A 23,071-nucleotide genomic window follows, 5' to 3' on the forward strand; every position below is an offset into this window, starting at 1 on the left:
TCATCCTTTAAAAAGTATCTGAATGATTTATTATTGTCACATGTATTAGTACACAGTGAAAAGTATTGTTTCTTGCACACTATACAGGCAAAACATACCATATATAGAGAAGCAAAGGAGAGGGTGCAGATTGTATTATTACAGTCGTAGCTAGGGTGTAGAGAAAGATCAACTTAATGCAAGGTGGGTCCAGTCAAAAGTCTGATGACAGCAGGGAAGACGTTGTTCTGGTGTCAGTTGGTATGTCACCTCAGACTTTTGTATGTTTTTTCCGATGGAAGAAGGTGGAAGAGAGTCTGTCAAGCGTGTGTTGGGTCCTTGATTATGCTGGCTGCTTTGTCGAGGCAGTGGGAGGTGTGGACAGAGCCAATGGACGGGAGGCTGGTTTGAGTGATAGACTGAGCTTCGTTCACAACCCTTTGTAGTTTCTTGCAGTCTTGGTCAGAGCCTTATCAAGCTGTGATACAACCAGGATGAACATTTTCTATGATGCACCTGTAAAAGTTGGTGAGAGTTGTAGTGAACATGTTTTCTGAGAAAGTTGGTGGCTTTCTTAACTATAGGGTTCGTGTGGAGGCGTTAGGTTGGTAATCTTGATACCTAGAAACTTGAAGTTCTGAACCATTTCCACTTCATCACTGTTGATGTAGTTAGATGTATGTCCTCCACTATGGTTCCTGAGGTTGATGACTATCTCCTTCATTTTACTGACATTGAGGGAGAGATTATTGTGTGTGTGGATGAGTACTTGGCACATCATAACATTCAGGGCTTCTGGCCAAATGGTGGTAAATGGGATTAGGTGGGAGGTCAGGTATTTCTAATATGTTGGTGTTGACTCGATGGACTGAAAGGCCTCTTCTGCACTGTATGATTCTACGAAAATGGCAGTGTTTATGGAGCTGAAAGACATGGTGAAGTTTTAAATGCATATTCTTGCCTCTGTGTTCACTGTGGAGAAGGACGATGTAGTTATAGAATGCAGAGAGTTGTTGGGGGATACAGTGATATAATTGAATGGACTAGCATCGAGGAGGAGGCGGTGTTTGAGGTTGCAGCAAGGTTAAAAGTCAATAAATCCCTGGATGAGATGATAGAATCGCAGTTCTGGTCGCCTCACTATAGGAAGGACGTGAAGGCTATTGAAAGGGTGCAGAGGAGATTTACAAGGATGTTGCCTGGATTGGGAGGCATGCCTTATGAAGATAGGTTGAGGGAGCTGGGACTGTTCTTCCTGGAGAGACGAAGGTTGAGAGGCGACCTGATAGAGGTTTATAAGATGTTGAGAGGAATAGATAGGGTGGATTCTCAGAGGCTATTTCCCCGGGCTGAAATGGTCGCTACGAGAGGACACAGGTTTAAGGTGCTGGGGAGCAGGTACAAAGGAGATGTTAGGGGTAAGTTTTTCACTCAGAGGGTGGTGAGTGAATGGAATTGGCTGCCGTTGGTGGTGGTGGAGGCGAACTCGCTGGGGTCTTTTAAAAGACTTCTGGATGAGTATATGGGATCTAATGGGATTGGGGGTTATAGATAGGTCTATGGCTTAGTAGGTATAGATGTGATTGGCGCAACTTGTGGGCCGAAAGGCCTGTTTGTGCTATAATGTTCTATGTTCTATGTACAGTGAAGAAGGATGCCGTTCCACATGTCAGGTCTGTGCCAACTCTCCGTCAGAGCATCCCAGGCCCTGGTCCCTGTAACTCATATATTTACTATGTTAATCGCCCAAATTTACACATCTTTGCACATTAGGGGCAATTTAACATTGCCAATCCACCTAACCTACACATTCTTGAACATTAAGGGGCAATTTACCTTGGCCAATCCACCTAACCTGCATATCTTTGGAGCGTGGGAGGAAACTAGAATACCTGGAGGAAACCCAGGCAGAGAGCATGCAAACTCCACACATTCACCCGAATTTGCAATTGAAACCTGTGTCCTTGGTGTTATAAGGCAGCAGTGCTAACCACCGTGCTGCCCTTATGTCCTAGCCTGCTGAGTCAGGCGTGAGGGGAGTTTCCGAGGTTCTGATGCTAATTTTCAAACCTCCTCTGGCCACAGGAGAGGTGATGTGGAGATGGCAACATTGGACTGGGGTCTCACAACGCCAAGTTAAAGTCCAACAGGTTTATTTGGTAGCACAAGCCACAAGCTTTCGGAGCGCTGCCCGATCTCCCACTCACCTGATGAAGGGGCAGCGCTCCAAAAACTTGTGGCTTGTGCTACCAAATAAACCTGTTGGACTTTAACCTGGTGTTGTGAGACTTCTTACAGGAGAGGTGCCAGAGGACTGGAGAACAGCTAATGTGGTACCTTTAGTTTCCAAGGAAAGTAGGGAAAAAAACAGGAAATTGCAAGCCTGAGAGTCGAACGTTAGTGGTAGGAAATTATTAGCAAAACTTCTGAGGGACAGAATTAATCCCCACTTGGGGAGGCAAGGATTAATCAAGGACGGTCAGCGTAACTTTGTCAGCGGGAGATCATATCGAACAAAATTGATTGAATGTTTCGAGGAGATGACTGGGTGTGTAGATGAGGGCAATGCAGTTGATGTAGTAAGGCTTCTGACAAGGTCTCACATCTGCAGAATGTGATGGTGAAAGGTTGTTTTTGTGACTGGAAGCCTGTATTCAGTGGTATGTCACAGGAATCAGTGCTGTGTTGCATTGTTTGTTTGTGTACTTTAAATTTTTATTTATTTATTATTTATTAGTGGCACAAGTAGGCTTACATTAACACTGCAATGAAGTAACTATGAAAATGTCCTGGTTGCCACACTCCAACGTCTGTTAGCATGGCTAATGTTCTTAACGGTACATCTTTCTCACAGCTACACTGAGGACCCTCTGTTTAAGTTTAAAGTTTATTTTCTTGGTGTCGCAATTCGGCTTACATTGGGGTCACAGTGGCACAATGGTTAGCACTTCTGCCTCACAGCACCAGGGACCTGGATTTGATTCCTGGCTTAGGTACCTGTCTGTGCGGAGTTTGCATGTTCTCTCCATGTCTGCATGGGTTTCCACTGGTTGCTCCGGTTTCCTCCCACAGTCCGAGCGATGTGCTATTTAGGTGCATTGGCCATGCTAAACTCTCACTCCGTGTACCTGAACGGGTGCAGGAGTGTGGTGATTAGAGGATTTTCACTATAACTTCATTACAGTGTCAAATTTTATTTATTAGTGCCACAAGTAGGCATACATGAACACTGCAATGAAGTTACTATGACAGTATCTAGTCGCCACACTCCAGCACCCGTTCGGGTACACTGAGGGAGAATTTAGCATGGCCAATGCACCTAACCAGCATATCTCTCAGACTGTGGGAGGAAACTGGAGCACCCGGTGGAAACCCTCGCAGACATTGGGAGAATGTGCAGACTCTGCACAGACAATGACCCGAGCTGGGAATCGAACCTGAGTCCTTGGTGCTGTGAGGCAGCAGTGCTAACCAGTGTGCCACCATGCCATCTATATCTGACTCATTTGGATAAGCACTTGAAATGTCATAACATTCGAGGACATGGGACAGGTGCCCAAAAATGGGATTAGCGTGAGTTTATTGGTAGTTGTTGTTGATGCAGACTTGATGGGCTGTAATAGAGCGGTGCTTTTGTGACAATGTAACAGCAAGGTTCAAATGCATCATTCTTTGAAGTTGGCCAGGCGAGGTGTTCAGAAGGCTGAAAGGCTCCTTGGGTTTATAAATAGGGGCAGAGAGTATAAAAGGAAGGAAGTGATGCTACACCTCTGTGAATCATTGGTCAGACCACATTCGGACGACTGTGATGAGTTCTGGGTGCCTTATTTAAGGAAAGATGTTAAAGCCCCAGAGAGAGAGTGCAAAGGAGATTCACTAGAATGATACCAGGGATCGTACCAGGTGGCACAGTGTTAGCACTGTTGCCTCACAGAGCCAGTGATCGGGGTTCAATTCCAAGTGTGGGTCACTGACTGTGTGGAGTTTGCATGTTCTCCCCATGTTTGCGTGGGTTTCCTCTGGGTGCTTCGGTTTTCTTCCACAGTCTGAAAGACTTGCTGGTCAGGGGAATTAGCAGGGTAAATACTTGGGGTCTGGGTGGGATCGTTATCAGTGCAGACTGGATGGACCGAATGTCCTCCTTCTGTACTTGTAGGGATTCTATGATTCTTCTGAGAGGAATTTTAGATACAAGGAGAGATGAGAGAAACTGATTTTAATTTCCTTGGAGCAGAGATGAAAAGATGACCTTAGCATTAAGGAGGTTTACAGCATGAAGGCAGGCCCTTCAGCCTAACCTGTCCATGCCACCTTTTTTTAAAACTATTAAGCTTATCCCTCTATACCCATCTTACCCATCTAACTGTCTAAGTGCTTTTTAAAATCAAAATTATACCCGCCTATACTATTACCACTGGCAGCTTGTTCCAGACACTCACCACCCTCTGTGTGAAAAAACTGCCCCTCTGGACACTTTTGTATCTCTCCCCTCTTACCTTAAACTTATGCCCCCTAGTTTTAGACCCTACATTTGGGAAAAGATGTTAATTATCCATGTTACCTACGTCCCTCACTGTTTTATAGACCGCTGTAAGATCACCCCTCAGCTTTCTACGCTCCTGGGAAAAAAAATGTTCCAGTCTATCCGGTCTCTCCTCATAACCCAAACCATCAGATCCTGATAGCATCCTCATAAATCTTTCCTGTACTTTTTCTGTAATTAATCTTTGGATGCAGAAGTCCCTTCATCAAAATCCCTTTATTTACAATTCCAACAGGTGTACGCAGAACGCTATCAGTCAGCAGAGACCTTCGGGAGTGTCAGAACAACTGACACTCCCGGTTAAATACAAGAAAAAGACCTCCCCTCCCCAACTGGCCCATCAATCGACTCCAATTAACAAGGGGACAAATTAAAATGGGCAGCTCCCAAAAGGAGGGGAACTGCCCAGAACAAAGGACAAAGCAGAAAGGAAACTTAAAACGTTAAATTAAAATGTGATTAAAGATCAGTAATGTACTCCAGTTCCAGCAGTGCCCAGCAGGCATGGAAGATGTTAACAGTGTCCTTGGACACCGCATCTCCTTCTCCAGGGGCTCCCCACCGCAAATATAACCGGGGCAGACAGTCGGGTCGGATGACCCCTTGGTCACCCGCTGCCTGGACCTGTAGATGACAAGTTTTGCCAGGCCTAGGAGAGCAGGTTCATGAGGAGGGATTCAGTGTTCTGACCAATGAAACCAAGCTTGCCGAAAGCCTTCTTCACCATTCTGTCCACCTGTGACTCCACCTTCAAGGAGCTATGAACCTGTTTTGAACTCATTGAGGTGTTCAGAATGATGAATAATTTTGACAGGGTAAAGAAGGATATTGTAGTCCCACCAGTTGCTATGTCAGTGACTGGGCTGGCAGGAGGAGAGAGCAAAGGAGACTCTTCTTTACTCCAAGAGCTGTAGGGATTTGGAATACACTGCCAAGGAGAGTGATGAAGGCACAGTGGAGGTTTCAGAAGCAGGCTGGATACATATTTGAAAGTGATTACTTTAGTGGGCTATGGAGATTGGGATGGAGAATGGGAAGCTCTTTCAGGAGCTGGTGCAATGGGCAGAATGGCAAAATTCTATGATTTTAACATTACTAGGAATAGGGATATGTCTTTTGAGAAGGGGTTGAAAAGTTTAGTCCTGTGTTTATTAGAATGTAAAAAGTCTGACAACACCAGGTTTTAGTCCAACCTATTTATTTGATAATATACTCACAAGCTTTCGGGTTAGCCCCTTCGTCAGGCTAACATTTTCGGGCTAACCCGAAAGCTTGTGAGTATATTATCAAATAAATAGGTTGGACTAAAACCTGGTGTTGTCAGACTTTTTACTGTGTTTACGCCAGTCCAACGCCGGCATACCCACATCATGTTTATTAGAATGAGCATTGATCTTATCAATGTCTGCGTCTCTCTCTCTCTCTCTCTCTGTTTCTCTCCCTGTCTCCCTGTCTCATTCTGTATCTGTCTCTCTGTGTTTCTGCCTCTCGCTCTCTGCACCATTGTTACATAACATTCTGCCCACTCCCATTTCCTTCTCTGAATAGTATGCTTTGTAATAAGCAAGAAACAATACTTTTCACTTTGTTAATACATGTGACAATCATAAATCAAATCAAATGTGTCTCTCTGCACCTCTCGCTCGCTGCACCCCTCGCTCCCTGCCTCCCCCGCTCTCGCTCTCCCTCCCTGCCTCCCCCGCTCTCGCTCTCCCTCCCTGCCTCCCCCGCTCTCGCTCTCCCTCCCTGTCTTTCTCTCCCTCCCTCCCTGCTTCTGCCCCTCGCCCTCTGCCTGTGTGTGTGGCTGCCTCTCTGCCTCCCTGCCTTTGCACGTGTGCCTATCTATGTCTGTGTGTGCGTCTGTCTCTGTGTGAATGCAAGTGCTTGCATGTGTGAATGTCATAAAATCCTAGAGGTTTACATCATAGAAACAGGCCCTTCAGCCCCACTTAACCATGCCGCCCCTTTTTAAACCTAAGTTAATCCCAATTGCCCGCATTTGGCCCATATCCCTCTCTACCCATCTTACTCATGTAACTGTCCAAATGCTTTATAAAAGATAAAATTGTACCTGCACCTGGCAGCTTGTTCCAGACCCTCACCACCCTCTTGCATGAAAAAAATGTCTCTGAAACCTTTTGTATTTCCCCGGTCCAACGCCAGCATCTCCACATCATGGAATACTGTATACAGTTCTGGTCGCCCTATTATAGAAAGGGATATTATTAAACTAGAAAGTGTGCAGAAAAGATTTACTGGGATGCTACTGGGACTTGATGGATTGAGTTAAAAGGAGAGGCTGGAGTGACTGGGACTTTTTCCCCTGGAGCATGTGAGGCTGAGGGGTGATCTTATAGAGGTCTATAAAATAATGAGGGGCACAGATCAGCAAGATAGTCAATATCTTTTCCCAAAGGTAGGGAAGTCTAAAACTAGAGGGCATAGGTTCAAGGTGAGAGGGGAGAGATACAAAGGGGTCCAGAGGGGCAATTTCTTCACACAGAGGGTGGTGTCTGGAACAAGCTGCCAGAGGTGGCAGTAGTGACAGGTACAATTTTGTTTTTTAAAAATTGTTTAGACAGTTAAATGAGTAGGATGGGTAAGAGAGACATGGGCAATTGGGATTAGTTTAGTGGTTAAAAAAAAAGGCAGCATGAACAAGTTGGGCCGAAGGGTCTGTTTCCATGCTGTAAACCTCTATGACTATGTACCTCTATGTACCTTTATGTTGGTACATGGTCTCAGGCTTGTGTATATTTTTCCCGTGTGTGTGCGTGTGTGTACATGTGTTTGCATGTGTGTGTATTTGATTTATTATTGTCACGTGTATTAACATAGTGAAAAATATTGTTTCTTGCGCACTCTACAGACAAAAGTACTGTACATAGAGAAAGAAAGGAGAGAGTGCTGAATGTGGGAAGTGATGCTGAACTTTGAGGCCTTACTCGCTGTTCAGTCAGTTTGTAGCTTAAAGAGGTCTCAGCGAGGGAGACGCTGCCCCAGAGAAGCTCGAAGCTGCTGGGGTCCCTGTAGATGAAACAGGAGAAGCGGCTGTTTGTGAGTCTGGAGGGGGAGGGGAGGGAGGGGAGGGGTTGCTGCTTCCTCCTGATAATAGCAGCAATTGCTCTCCACTCCGCGGGATGCCTGGGGCTTTGCCTGAAAAAGCAGCTAACATGATTGTTCTCTTTGCTGGGGCCAGCCACAGAGACGGGACTGCAGGCCAGGAGCAGGCGGACACACGAGAGGCCACAATGGACTCAGAAACGCCACCGAAGGCCACTATCGACCAGGAGGAGGAGGGCCCCAGCGACGAGGCCACAGACCCTGAAGTGGCTTCGTCCCCCTCCTCCCCGGGATCAGAGGCCCAGAGCGAGGAGGAGGAGGAGGAAGAGGAGGAGGAGCCCAGCGACGAGGCCACAGACCCCGAAGTTGCTTCGACCCCCTCCTCCCCGGGATCGGAAGCTGACAGCAGCGAGGAGGATGAGCAGGGCCCCAGGGAGGGGGCTACCGGGCGCCACCAGGCCGACTCACAGCCGAGGTAAGCTGCTATGTATCTGAGCAGGCGGGTGGGTTTAAAAGAAACAGCACTGATTGATTGCTGCGACGTGAGAGTGATGGGAGGGGGGTGGGGGGGCTGCTGCTGCAGAATGAGGAATGCTGCGAATCCTGTTTTAACACAGTGGCAGCACAGAGAGGCTTTCCTACTGACAGGGAGAGAGAGAGAAAGATACCCATACACTTCACATTGACAGACACACACACGCAGTCTGTCTCACACATACCCACATTCACACACGCCCACATTTTCTCTCTCTCACACACACACGCGCATGCGTGCGTGCTCTCTCACACGCGTGCTCTTTCACGCACATGCAGACACATACACAAATGCACACACAGACGCAAGTGCGCATGCAGACACGCACACACACCATCTCACCTTCCCACCCCTCAAAACATCATTGTCCACTTTTTTCTCATGAAGTTTTCCTCTTTCTGCTGCTCTAGTTCTACCCGTCTCTCCCTGCTTTTTCCCAGATACTCGCACCTTCTCCTATTCTCCGCCTTCCCTCTATTTTTAATTCACCTCTTCCATCTGACTGGCCACAGGCGAGAATACAGTGAGAAGTCTGACAACACCAGGTTTTAGTCCAACCGATGTATTTGATAGTAAACTCACAAGCTTTCGAGGGGACTCCCTCTGAGTCTGGCCAGCCATGAGAATGGCCAGCTCTGAGAATGCCAGCCGTGCTCTGAAGGAAATTGATAGCCCTCGAACCAAGCATCGATCTTTGCCAGTCTTCATGGCGTACTGTCCGACGTCATGGCAGTGTTCCTGAACCACACTTGCCTCCCTGCCTGCAACAGAACTGAGGCTCTTTGTAGCTTTATCAGAATGTTGTTTCCCCACTCTATATTTATCGATCCAAATCCTTTCCCTCTCCCCAGCCATTTCTTACTGAGATGCCCTGCACCTTCAAGAATTAGGTGTACATCCAGCCGCATCTCTGTCCCCCTTTGTGCCCCTCTGCCACGGTCTCTCTCTCTCTCTCTCTACATGCACCACTTTGAAAAATGTGATTTCATAGAATCACAGAATACTGCAGTGCAGAAGAGCTCCTTTGGCTTATTGAGTCTGCACCGACGCATAAAATGCCCTGACCTGCCCACCTAATCCCACTCGATTATATGGATCAGCAATTGAACCATAGCCTTGAATGTTATGGCTCATCCAGATACTTTGTAAAGGATGTGAGGTGTCCTGCCTTCATCACCGTCCCAGGCAGTGCATTCCAGATCGTCACCACCCTCTGAGTAAAATGTTTTTCCTCAAATACCCTCTGAATCTCCCACCCCTCACTTTTAACTTGTGGTTCCTCATAACTGATACTTCAGCTAAGGGGGACTGCTGTTCCCTGTCCACCCTGTCCGTGCTCCTCCTAATCTTGAACACCTCAATCAGGTCGCTCCTCAGTCTTCTCTGCTCCAGAGAAAACAACCCAAGCCTATCCAACTTCTCTTTATAACTTAAATGTTTCACCCCAGGCAGCATCCTGGTGAATCTTCTCTGCACTCCCTCCAGTGTATTCACATCCTTCCTATAATGTGACAAGCAGAATTGCACACAGTACTCCAGCTGTGGCCTCACTAAAGTTCTAATGAACTCCATCATGACCTCTCTGCTTTTGTAATCTATACCCCCATTGATAAAGGTGTGTGCCATATGCCCTTTTCACCATCCTATTTACCTGCCTTTCTGCCTTCAGAGAGCTATGGACAAACACGCCAAGGTCCCTTTATTCTTCGGAACTTCCCAGTGTCAGACCTTTCACAGTGTACTTCCTTTTCAAATTACTCCTTCCAAAGTGCATCACCTCACACTTTTCAGGGTTAAATTCCATCTGCCACTTCTCCGCCCATTTGACCATCTCATCTGTATCTTCCTGTAACCCAAGACACTCAACCTCATTGTTAACCACCCGGCCAGTCTTTGTGTCATCAACAAACTTGCTGATCCGACCCCCCACGTAGTCATCTATGTCATTTATATAAATGATGAATAATAGGGGGGGCCCAGCACGGATACTGTTGGTACACCGCTGGTCACTGGCCTCCAGTCACTAAAGCAGCCATTTGTCACCACCTTTTGACTCCTACCGCTAAGCCAATTATGAATCCACCTTGTCAGATCACCCTGCATCCCATGTGCATTCTTAATAAGTCTCCCATGTCAAAGGCTTTGCTGAAATCCATGTGAGCAACACATCCATGTTGTTCTCATCCTTCCTATAATGTGACGACCAGAACTGCTCACAGTACTCCAGCTGTGGCTTCACCAAAGTTCTGTACAACTCCATCATGACCTCCCTGCTATTGTCATCTATAACTCGATTGATAAAGGCGTGGGTTTCCTCCGAGTGCTTCAGGTTCCTCCCACAGTGCGAAAGACGTACTGGTTAGGTGCATTGACCCAAAAAGGCGCCCGAGGGTGGCGACAAGGGGATTTTCACAGTAACTTCATTGCAGTGTTAATGTAAGCCTATTTGTGACACTGAACTTATAAACTTAAACCCACAAATCCCCTCTAAATCACACATCCCTTTCCTTAAACCTGTGCCACCTGGTCTTCGACACCTCTGCCAAGGGGGAAAAGATTCTTACTATCTACCCTTTCTATGTCCCTTATAATTTTGTATACTTCTATCAGATTCCCCCCCTCAGACTCCTCTGCTCTAAAGAAAACAATCCCAGTGTTATCGCTGCAGCCTCTCTTCATAGCTGAGAAACTCCAACCAGGCAACATCCAGCTGAATCTCCTCTGCACTCTCTCCAGTGCCGTCATGTCCTTCCGATAGTGCGCTGACCAGAATTGCACACAGTGCTCCATCTCTGGCCTAACCAATGGTTTAAAAAGTTGTGGCATGATCTCCCTGCTCGTATGTAAGACAGACTCCTAGCCCTCTCCCCCTGAACAATTCATGGACATTTATACAGTCCCTGCAGTGCTGAAGGAAGCCGTTCGGTCCGTTGAGCCTGCAGCGATAACAATCCAAATCCAGGTCTATTCTATAGCCCCATATATTTATCCTCGTAATTTCCTTATGGAGAAAAACATAGAAACCAGAAGCAGGAGTAGGCCATTTGGCCCTTTGAGCCTGCTCCATCATTCATTTTGATTATGGCTGATCATCAAATTCAATATCTTAATTCTTCCCTTTCCCCTCCTTGACCCCTTGACCCCTTTAGCCCCAAGAACTATATCTGATTTCTTCTTGAAATCAGACAACGTTTTGGCCTCAACTACTTTCTGTGGCAGTGAATTTCACACAGTCAGCACCCTCTGGGTGAGGAAATTTACCCTCACCTCAGTTCTAAAACTATGACCCCGAGTTCTGGACTCCCTACCATTGGGGACATTCTGTCTGAATCTACACTGTCTATAAGCCTGTTAGAGTTTTTATTAGTTTTAAGCGATCCCTCTCAGCTTTCTAAACTCCACTGAATATAAACTAACCAACTTAGTCTCTCCTCATATGACAGACCTGCTGTCCCAGGAATCAGCCTGGTAAACCTTCGCTAAACTCCCTCTTTCACTCAGGGAGAATTTGACACGGCCAGTGCACCTACCAGCACATCTTTCGGTCTGTGGGGGGAAACAAGAGCACCTGGAGGAAACACGGAGGGGGAATGTGCAGACTCCTCACAGACCCAAGCTGGGAATTGAGCCCAGCTCCCTGGCACTGTGAGGCAGCAGTGCTATCCACTGCGCCACCCCTCTCCCTGTCTTATCCCTGTCAACTCTATCTCTGCCCCTCATAATTTTCCATGTGTCCACCCCTCAGTCTCTCCTGCTCCAAGGAAAGCAACCCCAGTCTATCCAACTTTCTTTGGTTTGAACCCTTGTCTCTGGAGTATGAATATGAGTGAACATTTAACAGGGTACAGGTTGAGAACATATGAACACTGCTGAAGGAAGTCACGGCGCTGGATTGCCACAGACTGCTAGGTTATAAAAGGCAGTAGGTGCGAATGAACAGTACGTAAATGTATGGGTTAGGTTGGTTGGCCGTGCTAAGTTGACCCTGGTGTCTGGGGGATCAGTGTGGAGTTACAGGAAAAGAGCCTGGGTCGGATTGTAGTTGGTGCAGATTCGATGGGCCGAATAGCCACTTCCTGCACTGCAGGGATTCTATGAATATTGCAGCTGCCCTGCAATCCTACCCTGTCTAATCTTTCTCGCTTCTCCCACTTCGAGAGGGGTTCCTTCATTTAGATTGGAACATTGCGCCCGTCACTTGGATATTCAAGGGAGTTTGAAAGGGAAACCAGGGAATTAAGCATCAGGTTGACGGGGGGGATCCTGGAGTCGGGTCAGGGATAGACTGACTGAACACTGGGAAAAGGTTCCGCTGATCGGTGGAAGGGTGCACGGGTACGGTCGCATGAGTTATTCTCTCATGGGACGCGGGCGTTACTGTGAGGGCAGCGTTTGTTGTCCAGACTTCATCAAGCTTGACCTGAGGTGCCTTGGATGGCAGTTAAGAGTCACCCACATTGCTGTGTATCACATGCAGTAAGAAGTCTCACAACGTCAGGTTTAAGTCCAATTTATTTGATAGTAATCCCACTTAAACTGGTTGGACTTTAACCTGGTGTTGTGAGACTTCTTACTGTGTTTATCCCAGTCCAACGCCGGCATCGCCTTATCATCACATGTGGACCAGAGCAGGTAAGGACGACAGATTTCTTTCCCCGAAGGGCATCAGTGAACTAGGTGGATTTTTGTGACAATCCTCCCTGAGAGTGAAACAGGCTTTCTATTCCAGATTTCTATTTGTTGACTATTCTAGTTGCTGCGGTGGGATTTGAACCCGTGTATTAACCCCCCCAATTACTAGCCCCGCGCTGTTACCACCAGCACCTGATTAAATTTCTTGTAGAGGTGACGGGAGATTGGGTGTTCTTTGAGGTGTTTGTGGTGGTATGACCTTCCAGGAGGCATTTGATGAAGCTCTCAATGGGAGACTGTTAAACTGAAAGTGAAACTCGTGAGATTGGGGGAAAGTTGTCGACTTTGCCGGGAAGCTGAGTGAGTGGCAGGGGTCAGCGTGATGATAATGTGGGCACTCTCGAATCAGCAGGGTGTGTGTGTGCCCAACTTGTGGTGTCTATGGGTGACATATCGGTGTCTGTCAATGTGTGATGTTTATAAAATCTGTCATGAACGGATTCAAAGTAACTGGCCAAATGAGTAAAGAGGTGTGAGGGATGCTTTTCCCCACTGGAGGCCAGAATGACCTTTCTGAGAGGGTGGCAAAGGCAGGCCCGATCGTGGAGTTTGAAAACTATCGGAAAAGAGTGTGCGCAGCGTGCTGGGGACGAGGTGGGGCAGTGGGGCTAGCTTTCAGAGAACCAGTGCAGTCTCGATGGTCCAAATGGCTTCCTTGTGCACAGTATAAGTTTGATTTGATTTATTATTGTCACAAGTATTGGGATACAGTGAAAAGTGTTGTTTCTTGAGCACTATTCACACAAAACATACCTTTCATAGAGTTCATGAGACAATTAACTCATGACTTCCTGACTCTGCGGCGAGTAACTCACCTCCTGACTCCCCAAAGCCTTTCCACCATCTACAAGACAGAAGTCAGAAGTGTGATGGAATACTCCCCACTTCCTGGATGGGTGCAGCTCCAATACTCAAGAAGCTTGACACTATCCAGGACAAAGCAGCCCACTTGATTGGCACCACATCTAAAAACATCCACTCCCGCCACCACCGACACTCAGAAGCAGCAGTATGTGCACTCAGCAATTCACTAAAGATCCTTCCACCCCATGACCTGCTTCCATCTACAAGGACAAGGGCAGCAGATAAATGGGAACACCACCGCCTGAGAGTTGCCCTCCAAGCCACTCACCACCCTGACTTGGCAACATATCGCCTTTCCTTTGCAGTCGCTAGATATAAATCCTGGAATTTCCTCCCGAACAGCATCGTGAGTCTACCCACAGAACATGAACTGCAACAATTCAAGAAGGCAGCTCACCACTCTCAAGGGCAACTAGAGATGGCAGTAAATGCTGGCCAGCAGTGATGCCCATGTCCTACAAATGAATTAAAAAACGTCACAGAGAAGGAAAGGAGATGATGCAGAATGTAGTGTTACAGTGTAGCTAGGGTGTTGAGAAAGATCAACTTAATATTTGATTTGATTTATTATAGTGACATGTATTGGCATACAGTGAAATGTATTGTTTCTTGCGTGCCAAACAGACAAAGCATACCGTTCATAGAGAAGGAAACGAGAGAATGCAGAATGTAGTGTTACAGTCATAGCTAGGGTGTTGAGAAAGATCAGCTTAACGTTAGGTAGGTCCATTCAAAAGTCTGATGGCAGCAGGGAAGAAGCTGCTCTTGAGTCTGTAATCTCAGACTTTTGTATCTTTTTCCTGGCGGAAGTAGGTGGGAGAGAGTATATCGGGGGTGTGTGGGGTCCTTAATTATGCTGGCTGCTTTTCCGAGGTAGCGGGAAGTGTAGACAATGTCAATGAATGGGAGGCTGCTTTGAGTGATGGGCTGGGCTTCATTCACAACCCTTTATAGTTTCTTGCGATCTTGGAAGGAACAGGAGCCATACCAAGCTGTGATACAATCAGAAAGAATGCTTTCTATGGTGCATCTGTGAAAGTTGGTGAGAGTTTTTAAAATTTATTTGTGGGACATGTGTGTCGCTGGTTGGCCAGCATTTATTGCCCATCCCCAGTTGCCCTTGTTCAGAGTTGAGAGTCAACCACATTGTTGTGGTTCTGGAGTTGCATGTAGGCCAGACCACCTAAGGATGGCAGGTTTCCTTCTCTAAAGGACATTAGTGAACCAGAAGGGTTTTTCCGACAATTAACAATAGTCATCAGTAGACTCTTATATCCAGATTTTTTAAATTGAATTCAAATTCCACCATCTGCTGTGGGGGGATTCGAACCTGGGTCCCCCAGAACTGGTCCCCCACAGCTGTGTTTCTGGATTAATAGTCTAGCAATAAAACCAATTGGCCAAAGATGGAAAGAGGAAGAAGAAAAGCGATAGAGTAATCGAGGGCCCAGAGTCTAAACAGGGCCTCAGTGAAAAATAATGGGAATGAAACCAGTAACGTTCAAAAGACGAACCAGCTTTGTGTCGTAACACATGGAGCAGTCACAATAGTTCATGCAAGTGGATTCGATTTGATTTATTATTGTCACATATATTGGGAAAGGTATTGTTTCTTGCATGCCAAACAGACAAAGCATACTGTACATACAGCACATAGAGAAGAAGGAAAGGAGAGGGTGTAGAATATGGTGTTACAGTCACAGCTAGAGTGTAGAAAATAATCACCTTATTATAAGGTAGGTCCATTCAAAAGTCTGATGGCAGCAGGGAAAGTGCTGTTCTTGAGTTGGTTGGTACATGATTTCAGACTTTTGTATCATTTTCCTGATGGAAGAAGGCGGAAGAGAGAATGTTCAGGGTACTTGGGGCCCTTAATTATACTGGCTGCTTTTCTGAGGCAACGGGAAGTGTAGACAGTATCAATGGGGGGGGACAGTGCTGGTTTGTGTGATGAACTGGGTACGTTCACACAACCCTTTGTATGATATAGTCAGGATTATGGAGACCTGGCTGCGGGGTACTCAGTATTTAGGAAGATCAGACAAAATGGAAAAGGTGGTGGATTTGTATTGCTGGTTAAAGAGGAAATTAACTCCGTACCGAGGAAGGATATTAGTTCCAGAAACGTGGAATCGACATGGGTAAAGTGATTACTACACAGACCCCCAAACTGTAATGGTGATGTTGGGAATGATATTAATCAGGAAATTAGACATGCATGCAATTAAGGAACATCTGCGTACAGATCGGGCAATCAAATTTGTCATAATACCATAGAGGAGGAGTTCTTGGAGTGTATGTGAGATGGCTTCCTGGACCAATATGTTGAGAAACCAACGAGAGAACAAGCCATTCTAGACTGGGTACCATGCAATGAGAAAGGAATAATTGGTAATCTAGTTGTGTGAGACCCCTTGGGCTGAACAAATAACATCATAGAATTCTTCATCAAGGTGGAGAGTGACATAGTTGATCCTGAGGCTAGGGACCTCAATCTTAGTCAAGGAAACTACATTGATATGAGGTGTAAGTTAGCAATGATAGATTGGGAAACTGATGGGATTGAAGGCGGATAAATCCTCAGCGTCTGATAATCTACATTCCAGGGTACTTGAGGAAGTGGCCCAAGAAATAGCAGATGCGTTGGTGGTCATCTTCCAAGATTCTAGACTCTGAAATAGTTCCTACAGATTGAAGATAGCTAATGTGACCCTAATATTTAAAAAGGAAGGTGGAGAGAAAACAGGGTTTAAGATTATGTTTATTTATTAGTCTCACAAGTTGACTTACGTTAACACTGCAATGAAGTTACTGTGAAAATCTCCTAGTTGCCACACTCTGGCATCTGTTTGGGTACACCAAGGGTGAATTTAGCATGGCCAACCAACATGTCTTTGGACTGTGGGAGGAAATCAGAGCAACTGGTAGAAACCCACGTAGACACTGGGAGAACATGCAGACTTACGTGACCCAAGCTGGGAATAGAACCCGGGGTTCCCTGGTGCTGTGATGCACCAGTGCTAACCACTGTGCCACTGGGATTATAGACCAGTCAGCAAGATGTTGGGGTACCACAGTGGGGTACTGTAGGGATTAGTGCTGGGACTCCAGTTATTCACAATGTATGTTAACTATTTGGAAGAGCAAACTAAATATATTATTTCCAAATTTGCACATGAGACAAAGCTAAGTGAGAGGGTGAACTGTAAAGAGGATGCCAAGATCCTTCAGAGTGATTTGGACAGGTGGGTGAATGGCTAATGCCATTGCATAAGTGTAAGGTTATCGACTTTGGTCGCAAAAGTGGGAAGGTAGATTATTATCTGAATGGCCATAAAGTGAGAGAGTAGAATGTGCAACAAGACCTTGTGTGTCCTCGTACACCAGTGGCTGAAGGTAAGTGCGCAGGTGCAACAGATGGTGAAGAAGGCAAATGGTATGTTGGTCTTCATTCTGAGAGGAATGTCTTGCTGCGATTGTACAGGGCCTTGGTGAGGCCACACCTGGAATATTGTGTGCAATTTTGGTCTCCTCATCTGAGGAATCTTGTGATTTGATTAATTATTGTCACATGTATTGATTATACAGTGAAAAGTATAGTTACTTACGCACTATACAGAGAAAAAAGACTATTCATAGAGCACATGGGGAAGAGGAAAGGAGAGAGTGCAGAATGTAGTGTTTCAGTCATAGCTAGGATGTAGAGAAAGATCAACTTAATGCAAAGTAGGTCCATTCAGAAGTCTGATGGCAGCAGGAAAGAAGTTATTCTCGAGTTGGTTGGTACATGATCTCAGACTTTTAAATCATTTTTCCTTACAGGAGAAGGTGGAAGAGAGTATGTTTGGGGTCTGTGGGGTCATTGATTATGCTAGCTGCTTTTCCGAGGCAGCAGAAAGTATAGACAGAGTCAGTGGATGGGAGACTGGTTTGTGTAATGGGTTGGACTACATTCATGACCTTTTGTAGTTTCTTGCAGTCTTGGACAGAGCAAGATCCATACCAAGCTGTGATACAACCAGAAAGAATGCTTTCCAAGGTGCACCTGTAAAAGATAGTGAGAGTCGTAATGGACATGCCAGATTTCCTTAGCCTCCTGAGAAAGTAGAGGATTGTTTTCTCCTGTTTGTTTGGAGTAACCAGGGCTGAATGTCAATACTGCAGCTCAGGTGGAGTGTAAGATTTTTGCAGAACAGAGACTGTAAACCAAGTTGTGTTCCCAACAGCTACAAAACATCCTGCAGAAGCACATGATGCACATGCATTTCTTAAAGCTTATCACACATTTCATCAGTCATCCCAATCAAGCTTTCTGCAAAATCCCAGGGGAAAACAGCAGAGCAGTATTAGTTCAGACTAAAAACCAACATTCCAGCAATTATACTGCTGCAGAAACAATACAGGCTCCAAGCACACACAACTGCTACAACTGATCATGCACAAGAAGGTGACTCTTATACATTTGCCATTCTATTGTTAACCATTTTGAATACCTGCTTGATCTTGCTGCTGAGCTGTTTGTGTTTTCCGTTGTTGGACCCCTGAATCTTTCTCACCTAACCTCTCAGCTCTTCGCTAACTCCCCCTGCCCCATCCCAGTTTAAACATGCTCCTGTCTTGTCTCAGGAGCAGCTCGCAGGTATTGACCTGGAAGTCAGATCTGTTGGAGGTGTGCCTGGGCGCCTGATGCATTTGCCAATTAAAATTCCCACTTGCGCGACTTGCCAGCATGCCTTGACTTGGTATCACCCTCCCACACTCGGATATCAGACTTGCTGTTCTTTCCTCTGAATCCTTTTGATCAATAGGTGAAAAGATCACAATATGTCGGGGCAGAAGGGGGCTATTTGGCCCAGTGTGTCTGCTCCGCCATTCGGTGAAATCTGACTTGATAATCCTCAATTCCATCTTCCCGCCTTGTCCCTCAATTCCCTTACTGATTAAAAAATCTATCAGCTTTGAACATACTTAACCTCTCAGACTCTATAGCCCTCTGTGGTAAAGAATTCCACAGATTCACCCCCCTCTCTGAGAGAAGAAATTCCTCATCTCTGCCTTACATGGACGACTTCCTCATGGATTATACCCTCTGGTCTTAGACTCTCCCACAAGGCGATACAGCCTTCTCAGTATCTATCCTGTAAAAACCCCCTTGAGTACAATTGAGATGAAGATGGACATATTCCTGACTATTTCTCCCAGAGATTATGTGGGTAAGGGAGCACTGTGCTTGATGATCAGCTGCCATCTAATTGGGCAGTGAGCGGAGCAGGCTGGTTAGGATGAAAGGCCTACTCCTGTCCCTATAATCGAGCAATTAAGTAAACCTGGTCAGTCGGACTCGGCAGGGCAGCCAGTGAAAGGAGTGCATAAGCTTAAAGCCAGAACAAGAAGGAGGTCATTCAGTGCGTCTTGTCCATGTCAGTCTAAGACACCCAGGTGCCCTTTCTAATCCCACCTTCATGCACCCGACCCACAGCCCTGTAGTTTACAGCACTCAGGTTGCCGATCCAGGTACTTTTCAGAAATATTTGGGGTCTCTGCCTCCACCACCCTCAGGCAGCGAACTCCAGACACTCACCACCCTCTGTGTAAAACAAACAGTTCTTCCTCATGTCCCCTCTACACCTTCAGCCACTCATCTTAGAAAAATCCATAGAATCTCTACAGTACAGAAGGAGGCCACTTGGCTCATCGAGTCTGTACCGACCACAATTTCATCCAGGCCCTATTCCCGTAACTCTACACATTTACCCTGCCAATCCCCCTGACACTAAGTGCCAATTTAGCATGGCCAATCAACCTAATCCGCACATCTTTGGACTGTGGGAGGGAACCAGAGCACTTGGAGGAAACCCACACAGACACAGGGAGAATGTGCAAACTCCACACAGACAGTGACCCGAGGCCAGAATTGAACCTGGATCCCTGGTGCTGTGAGGCAGCACTGCTAACCACTGTGCCGCCATGAATCTATGTCCCCTGGTTCCACTGAGGGAAACAATTTTACCCTGATCACTCTATCTTGTCCCCTTATTGGGCAGGGCCAAGTTTGTTCAGTGTGTCCAGGAGTGCTTCTTCAGGCAGTATGTAGATAGTCCAATTCGGGAAGGGGGCTATCTTAGACTGGTTGTGGGAAACTCTTCTAGACTCGTCCGGAGCAAGTCAGGTGATTGATGTCTCAGTGGGGGACTGTTCTGGGAACAGTGATCGCAATTCTATAAGCTTTGAGGTAGTTGGAGAAAAGGATCCCAGAGTGGAAGTACTAAATGGAAGGCTAACTATGGGAATGTTAGGCAGGAGATGGTGAATGGAGATTGGGGGCAACTGTTTGATGGTAGATCCACATCCGATGTGTGGGAGTCTTTTAAAAGTCAGTTGTTAACAATTCAGGACAAGTACGTCTCTGTAAAAACGAACAAAGAAAATTACAGCACAGGAAAATTACAGCCCTCCAAGCCAGCTGCCCGTCTGAACTAAAATCCCTTATCCCTCTGGTGACCATATCCCTCAATTCCCATCCTATTCATGTATTTGTCCAGCTACCCCTTAAAAGTCACTATTGTATCTGTTTTCACTACCTCCCCTGACAGCGAGCTCCAGGCACCCACCACTCTTTGTGTAAAAAACGCTTGCCTCATACACCTCCTTTAAATCTTGCCCTTTGTATCTTAAACCAATGTCCCCGAGTAATTGACTCTTCCATCCTCTGTCCATGCCCCTCATAATCTTGTAGACTTCATTCAGGTTGTCTCTCAACCTCCACTGTTCCAATGAGAACAATCCCAAGTTTCTCCAAACTCTCCTCATAGCTAATGCCCTCCATGCCAGGCAACATCCTTTGTAAATCTTTTCTGTACCCTCTTCAAAACCTCCTCATCTTTCTGGTAGTGTGGCAACCAAAATTGAACACTATATTCCAAGTGCAGCCTAGCTAAAGTTGCAACATTACTTGCCAATTTTTAAACTCAATTTCCCGGCTGATGAAGGCATGCGTGCCGTATGCCTTGTTGACTATCTTCTCCACCCGCGTTGCCATTTTCAGTGACCTGTGTACCTGTACACCCAGATCCCTCTGCCTGTCAATACTCTTAAGGGTTCTAAAACAAAGATGGCAAGGTTCGGGAGCCTTGGATGACAAGGGTGATTGTGAGCTTAGTGAAAAAGAAGGAGGAGGCACACATAAAGTTCAGGAAATTGAAAAGAGATAAGGCTGTTTTGAGGAATACAAAGACAGCAGGAAAGAGCTTAAGCAGTGACTTAGGAGAGCAAAAAAGGGGCTATGATCCTCCCACACCCCAAAGATATGCTATTAGGCTGATTGGAGGTAATAAATTGTCCCTGAATTAGTTTCCCTCAATGTGGAATGCCATAAACAATAGATAAGGGTCATGGGTGGAGGGGGGGGACTGGTAATGTTAAAATGGCGATGTGGGTTCATTGGGCCGAAGGGCCTGTTTCCTGGGCTGTTTTTGTTCTTTGTGCTATGAAATGTCCTCAGCAGGCAGAAGGATCCCAAGGCTTTTTATGCGTATATAAGGAGGAAGAGGGTAGCTAACAAAAGGGTAGGTCCACTCAAGGACAGTGGAGGAAACTTGTGTGTGGAGCTAGATGAGGAGGCTGAGGTCCTTTCTGAGTACTTGGCATCAGTAGTCACAAAGGAGAAGGATGTGATGGATGGCGACTGCTGTAAGGAGGATGTTGACATTCTAGGACATGTTGAGATAAAAAAGGAGGTATTGGAGGTTTTGAAAAACATTAAAGGTGGACAAGTCCCCAGGGCCAGATAGGGTCTATCCCAGGATACTGAGCAAGGTGAGGGAAGAAATTGCTGAGGCCTTGGCCAAAACCTTTGCATCCTCTTTAGTCATGAATGAGGTTCCGGAGGATTCAACAGTAGCTAACATTGTTCCTCTGTTTAAAAAGGGCAGAAGAGATAATCCTTAGAAACCTGTGAGCCTTACATCAGTGTGGGAACATTATTGGAGAAGATTCTTAGGGACTGGATGCATTCACATCTGGAAGAAAATAGGCTTATTAGCAATTGGCAGGTTGTGACTCAACATTGATTGAGTTCTTTGAGGAAGTGACAAGAAAAATTGACCAGGGCAGTGGATTTTGTTTACATGGACTTTAGTAAAGCTTTCGATTAGGTTCCTCAATGCAGGCTAATACAGAAAGTGAAGTCATATGAGATCCAAGGTGAGCAGGTAAAATGGGTACAAAACTGGCTTGGACGTAGAAAGCATAGAATAGCAGTGGAAGGTCTAACTGGAGGTATGTGACAAGTGGTGTTCCACAAAGATCAGTGCTGAGGCCTCTTTTGTTTGTAATATATATTTGGAGGAAAATGTAGGTGGTCTGATTAGTAAATTTGCGGATTATACAAAAATTGGGGGAGTAGCAGATAATGAGGAGGATTGTCAGAGGATAGAGCAGAATATAAACTGGCTGGACATCTAAGCTGAAAGATGGCAGATGAAATTTAACCCAGACAAATGTGATGTGATGCGATTTGGAAGGTCTGCTGCAGAAGGAAAGTATACATTAAATGGCAGAGCCCTTAGAAATATTAGCATACAGAGGGATGGATCTAGGCATGCAGATCCACAGTTCCCTGAAGGTGGCAACTCAGGTGGACAAGGTGGTCAAGAAGGCATATGGCATGCTGGCTTTCATTGGCCAGGGCATTGAGTATAGGAATTGGAAAATCGTTGCAGTTGTATAAGACTCTGGTTAGGCCGCATTTGGAGTATTGTGTACAACTCTGGTTGCCACACTACCGGAAAGATGTTGATAGATTGGAAAGGGTGCAGAAGAGATTTTATCAAGATGTTGCCTGGTTTGGAGGATATGGACTATGAAGAAAGGTTGAACAAACTTGGATTCTTTTCATTCGAGGGCCAGAGGATGAGGGGGGATACTTGATAGAGTTTTACAAGATTATGACAGGCTTGGATAGAGTGTACAGTCAGAGTGTTTCTCCAGGGTCGAAGGGTCAAATACTCAGGGGCAAAGGTTGGAAAAGAGTTCTAAGGAGCAAGTTTTTCACACAGAGGGTGGGAATGCCTACAATGCACTGCTGGATGAGGTGTTGGAAGCAGATTCTATAACAGCGTTCAATTGGCACCTGGAAAGATAGAGTCCTTGTGGAGACAAATTCCCGCCTTCACATTGAGAATAACCTCCACTGTGTTGTGTGGCACTCTCACCATTGCTTAATGGGACTTAATTTGAACCGATCTAGCAACTCAAGACTAGGCATCCATGAGATGCTGTGGGCCATCAACAGCAGCGAAATTGTACTCCAGCACAATCTGCAACTTATGGCCTGGCATATTCCCCACTCAACCATTACTGTCAAGCCTGGTTTAATGGAGAGTGCAGGAGGTCCT

At 46.0% G+C, this 23,071-nt stretch overlaps 1 protein-coding gene across 1 annotated transcript in view; it reads left to right on the forward strand.

Annotated features, from left to right (window-relative positions):
- LOC145363509 (uncharacterized) overlaps nucleotides 1-23,071 on the forward strand; it is a 137,558-nt gene that overhangs the window by 20,519 nt on the left and 93,968 nt on the right. Inside the window, 1 exon segment of the mRNA XM_080218704.1 lies at nucleotides 7,722-8,060. Within this exon segment, the coding sequence (XP_080074830.1) occupies nucleotides 7,722-8,060 (339 nt within the window).

The sequence above is a fragment of the Carcharhinus amblyrhynchos genome, unplaced genomic scaffold (assembly GCF_965287045.1).
Source record: "Carcharhinus amblyrhynchos unplaced genomic scaffold, sCarAmb.v2.hapA scaffold_39, whole genome shotgun sequence".
In the NCBI taxonomy this organism is placed as follows: Eukaryota; Metazoa; Chordata; class Chondrichthyes; order Carcharhiniformes; family Carcharhinidae; genus Carcharhinus; species Carcharhinus amblyrhynchos.